Source organism: Crocuta crocuta, unplaced genomic scaffold (genome assembly GCF_008692635.1).
Source record: "Crocuta crocuta isolate KB4526 unplaced genomic scaffold, BGI_CrCroc_1.0 scaffold334, whole genome shotgun sequence".
In the NCBI taxonomy this organism is placed as follows: Eukaryota; Metazoa; Chordata; class Mammalia; order Carnivora; family Hyaenidae; genus Crocuta; species Crocuta crocuta.
In genome coordinates this window covers 5,260,666-5,265,828 of record NW_027533260.1, presented here as the reverse complement: position 1 = coordinate 5,265,828, position 5,163 = coordinate 5,260,666, and the positions used below count along the sequence as shown (strand labels likewise).

The window sequence follows — 5,163 nt, the reverse complement described above, 5'->3', positions numbered from 1 at the left end:
GTGCACTAGACGGGCCCGGGCCTCTGTATCATCTCAGGTGAGAAGCTCGACTACAAGACCTGCGAGGCCCTGGAAGAGGTCTTCAAGAGGCTACAGTTCAAGGTCGTGGACCTGGAGCAGACGAACCTGGATGAAGATGTGAGCAGCCCCTGCTCTGAGCCCCTGGCCCCTCTCAGGTTTGGGGGGAGGGGGCAGCACAGCAGAAGGAGCCTCCCTGCACAGCAGCTGTGCGGGGCCTCTTGGAGACGGGGATACAGCGAGTGTAAGCAGAGTGGATGTGAGGAATATTGGGGCTCCGGGGTGGAGCCCAGGTGCCCTCACCTCCCCAGACTGGAGGCCACCAGGAGACCCAGTGGGTGGGGTCCTAGAGAACGGAGACCCGGGAACACCGGGGGCCTGTCCTGGTCACACGGCGGATCAGTCCGACCTCGGGGGGCGGCGGCGAGTAAGAGCAGGCAGGTGGGCCCCGGCAGGCGCTGGGAGGGGGGTTGGTTCCTGGACCCCAGGGTACGAAGGCAGTGTCGGGGCCTCCCCTTCCCTTAGTTGCGCGGCCCCCACCTCCTGGCCTCCTGGGCCTGCCTCCACCTGCGCCCCAACCCCAGTATCCCTGCCGCAGGGCGCCTCGGCCCTCTTCGACATGATCGAGTACTACGAGTCGGCCACCCACCTCAACATCTCCTTCAACAAGCACATCGGCACCCGGGGCTGGCAGGCCGCTGCCCATATGATGCGTAAGGTGGGTGTCCCTTGCCTGCCCCTGGGGTAGAAGGGGCTCGGGCGCTCCCCTGGGGTACCCATTCCTTGGAGCCTGCCTTCATGAGCCCTCAGAGTGCGGGCCGTGGCGGGGTGCTGGTCCCCGGCTTCCGGGCTCATGGGAAAGTGGTACCAAGGGTGCCCTGCTCCCCAGGCCAACCCTGAGCCCTTCTCCTCCCTTCAGGCACTGTTCCCTCTTCCCCCACTTGCCCCTGACTTACCCCTGGGGCGTGGCTGTTGTGGCTACCCCCTTCGCCGCCGTGTGGGGCGTCGGCTGTGGGAGTCCGGGGGCGCAGCCGGGCTCACTCACAGGGCTCCAGCCCAGGCCTTCCCTCACAGGGCCCCGCTGCCCACCAGGTCAGGGAGGGGGTGGTGGGAGATGCCCTGGCCCATCCTAGCCCCGCCCCTGCCCCACCAGACCAGCTGCCTGCAGTACCTGGATGCCCGAAACACACCCCTGCTGGAGCACTCGGCTCCGTTCGTGGCCCGCGCCCTGCGCATCCGCAGCAGCCTCGCCGTGCTACACTTGGAGAACGCCAGCCTGTCGGGGCGGCCGCTGATGCTGCTCGGTGAGCTGTGGGGGCCGCTGATGCTGTTGCGTGAGCTGGGGGGGATCGCTGATGCTGCTGGGCGAGCTGGGGGTGGCCGCTGATGCTGCTCTGTGAGCTGGGGGAGGGATCGCTGATGCTGCTCGGCGAGCTGGGGGAGGGATCGCTGATGCTGCTCAGTGCCTGGGGGGTGCCGCTGATGCTGCTCGGCCAGTTCCAGGGTTGGGGGATGCCAGGCGGTGATAGGCCGCTCACTGGGGGCCAGGGCTCAGCCAGTCACAGCACCCTGACCGTACTCCCCCAGCCACAGCGCTGAAGATGAACGTGAACCTGAGGGAGCTGTACTTGGCGGACAACAAGCTCAATGGCCTGCAGGACTCGGCCCAGCTGGGCAACCTCCTCAAGTTCAACTGCTCCCTGCAGATCCTGGACCTCCGTAACAACCACGTGTTGGACTCAGGTGTGTGAGGGGTCTGCTCACCCCACCCACCAAGCACCCTGTGTGCCCAGCCAGGTGCTCCGTGGTGCTGGGACACCATGGTGGCCAAGAGGATCCCAGCCTTGGTCCAGAAGGGAACACAGATCGTCCCCAGCCAGTGACCGCTCAGACTGGGCAGGGCTGGGCTAGGCTGGGCTGGGCTGTGGGAGCCCAGGAAGGGTGTCCTGGAGGAGGGGACAGCTCAGCGAAGACCTGCAGGATGAAGTGAGGTATCGAACAGATAATGAAAATAATTACCATCTGGAAAAAGTGCCCTGAAGGAAACAGGGTTGATGGGACAAAGGGTCAGCCAGACGCTAATTAAGATGACACAGGGAGGGGGCTTCTGGGTGGCAGAGTAGAGAGAGAATGGAACCAGCCATTTTCAAAAATCTGGAAAAAGAATCCAGGCAGAATGAACAGCAAGTGCAAAAGGCCCTGAGGTGGGAAAGAGCCTAGATGTTGGATGTTTTTTGGAGGAAAAAAGCCACAGTGAGCTAGGGGGTAAGCGGGGAGGAAGAGGAAGTGGTTACTGGTGAGAACTTGGTTTCACCCTCTTTACTACTGAGCAGAGCCCCTTGGCTGCAGTGGGAGGAGAGGGCTGGGGAATAGTGAAGGCCATCATGGCCAGTGCCCTCCCCCAGGGCAGCCGGGCCCGGACACCACGTTCACTGAGCAGCTGGCATGTGCCAGGCCTGCTGCTGGTGGGCTCACAGCCGCGAGACAGAGGTCTCTGCCCTCAGGAGAGATGCTGCCAAGATGAATTAATAGTTATCGGGTCTGTCCGGTGGTGAGGTGTGCTCTGGGGAAAAATAAAGCAGCAGCAGGGGCTGAGCTGGCTGGTGGGGGACTGTAGCCCGGGGGTGACACTCGAGCAGGGTTTTGGAGCAGACGGGGTGCCGCCGCGGGCCGGGCCCCAGCCTGTGGGGCCAGGCAGGCCAGCGTGCGGGTGGAAGCTGCAGGAGGGCTGGTACTCTCACTGGGTGGCAGCTCCCAGCGTCCCCCAGACAGGCGCTCAGACCACAGACGGGACTTGCCCACGGGTCCCCTCCAGGTCTGGCCTACATCTGCGAGGGCCTCAAGGAGCAGAAGAAGGGGCTGGAGACCCTGGTGCTGTGGAACAACCAGCTCACGCACACGGGCATGGCCTTCCTGGGCATGACGCTGGTGAGTGGGACCGGGAGTGGGGGGTGCCTGCTGCGTCCCCTCCACCACGTCTCGGCGCCTGCAACCCACAGTGCCGGAGCCCTTGCTCGCTCCTTCGGCTTCCCCGACCTCTCCGCCCGGGGAAAGGAGCCTTGCGCTCGCTTTCCGGGTCTGTTTGCGTCCAGCACGACAGCCTAGCACAGCGTTTCACACGAGGTGAAAACATTTTGCATAGAAAGTTAGTATTTCTGGAAGCCTTCAGTAAGTTTTAAATCTTTTAAGATAAATGCATGAGGGGCGCCTGGGTGGCCCAGTCGGTGGAGTGTCCGATTTCAGCTCAGGTCACAATCTCGCGGTCTGTGAGTTTAGGCCCCACGCCGGGCTCTGTGCTGACAGCTGGGCGCCTGGAGACTGCTTTGGATTCTGTGTCTCCCTCTCTCTCTGCCACTCCCCCACTCACGTGCTCTCTTTCTTAAAAAACTTAAAAAAAATTTTTTTTAAATACGTGGTACATAAAACAAGTTAAGAATTACCAACGGCCAGGTCTGTGTCCTTAGCCCTCGGGTGCCAGCAGGGGGTGGGGTGGGGTGGGCCCGGGCTGGGGCATGGATAGGGCAGCTGGCGCTGGGGCCCCTTCTGAGTACACGAAGGACCTGGCCTTAGGCAGGAGCGCCTGGGCCACTGCCAAAGAGGGAGCGCTCGGGTGTGCCTCTTACCTGACGGCCTCCGGGCCTCTCCTCTGTGTCCCGCACTGCCCCCCCCCCAGCCGCACACGCAGAGCCTGGAGACCCTGAACCTGGGCCACAACCCCATCGGGAACGAGGGCGTGCGGAACCTCAAGAACGGCCTCATCAGCAACCGCAGCGTGCTGCGCCTGGGCCTGACGTCCACCAAGCTCACGTGCGAGGGTAGGGCGCGGGGCCGGGCCAGGGGAGCGGTGCCGGCGGGCTCGGCAGGCGGCTAGCCCGTGGCCAGCCCCTGCGGTCCCCCTCCCAGGCGCGGTGGCGGTGGCAGAGTTCATCGCCGAGAGCCCCCGCCTCCTGAGACTGGACCTTCGGGAGAACGAGATCAAGACGGGCGGGCTCATGGCACTGTCGTTGGCCCTCAAGGTGAACCGCTCACTGCTGCGCCTGGACCTCGACCGTGAGCCCAAGAAGGAGGCGGTGAGCCGAGGGGGCGCCTCCCGGAGGCCTCTGGCGGGTGGGGTGGGCCAGCCCCGGGCTCCCCCAGGATCCCCCTGCGGGGCCAGGCCGGCTGCGCCCTAGCCGGGCCTGCTCTGCCCGCAGGTGAAGAGCTTCATTGAGACGCAGAAGGCGCTGCTCGCCGAGATCCAGAACGGCTGCAAGCAGAACTTCATGCTGGCGCGGGAGCAGGAGGAGAAGGAGCAGCGGCCGCAGCCGTCGGCCTCCATGCCCGAGATCACCGTCACCGAGCCCCAGCCCGACGAGGAGCCCGGGGACGAGCCCGCCACCAGGGCCCAGGAGAATGGGGCCCCGGGCCCCGGCGCCAGGCCGGACTCTGATTCTGACTCGGACTCTGAGGAGGAGGATGGGGAGAGGGCCGAGGCCCCCTGCCCTGCCCTGGTGCCCCCCTCGGACTCCCTGAGCCCTGGGGACAGGAGCCCCCCCGGCAGCCCCTCCTCCCCCACCGAGCAGCGCATTTCTGTGTCCAGCCCGGGCCGGGGCCACAAAGTGTTTGTGGTGACTCGGGTGGAGAGTCCTCCTGAGAGGGCAGAGCCCCCTGTGCCGCCCACCCCTCCCTGTCCTCCCCCCCCACCTGCCTCGGCCTCCCCGCCCGCCTCACCTGCCCTGCCACCAGCCGAGGCTGTCGGCGCTCAGGACGCAGCCGTGTCGGAGCCTCAGTCACAGCCGGAGCCTCCTCAGTCAGGGCCGCCACTGCCCAACGGCCTAAAGCCCGAGTTTGCCCTCGCACTGCCCCTGGAGCCGCCGCCGGGGCCTGAGGCCAAGGCAGGCAGCTGTGGCCTGGAGCACGGTGAGCGCGGCTCTGGGGCCGGGTGCTGGGTGGGATGCCCTGGAAGCCTTCAGTTTTCTCCTCATTAAAATGGCCCATGCAGGGGGTGCAGGGGGTGCAGGGGTAGGAGCTAGTAGGACTTGACCCTTTTCCCCACCCTTCTTCCCACGGATCCCGGGGCGCTCTCCCTGGGAGGGAGCGGGCCAGATTTGTTGACTGGAGTCTGAGGGTCTCAGTGGTATCCTGAGGGTCACACTGCACAGCCCC

The 5,163-nt window shown here is 65.1% G+C and overlaps 1 protein-coding gene across 1 annotated transcript in view; it reads left to right on the top strand.

Moving 5' to 3' along the window:
• The window catches only part of PPP1R37 (protein phosphatase 1 regulatory subunit 37), a 39,781-nt gene extending 34,796 nt beyond the window's left edge, over window positions 1-4,985 (top strand). The window contains exons 5-12 of the mRNA XM_077747212.1: window positions 38-138; window positions 617-736; window positions 1,172-1,322; window positions 1,606-1,761; window positions 2,834-2,946; window positions 3,692-3,833; window positions 3,922-4,088; window positions 4,212-4,985. Of these exons, the coding sequence (XP_077603338.1) occupies window positions 38-138; window positions 617-736; window positions 1,172-1,322; window positions 1,606-1,761; window positions 2,834-2,946; window positions 3,692-3,833; window positions 3,922-4,088; window positions 4,212-4,985 (1,724 nt within the window). The remainder of the gene's footprint in view (window positions 1-37; window positions 139-616; window positions 737-1,171; window positions 1,323-1,605; window positions 1,762-2,833; window positions 2,947-3,691; window positions 3,834-3,921; window positions 4,089-4,211) is intronic.
• The last annotated feature ends 178 nt before the right edge of the window (window positions 4,986-5,163 follow it).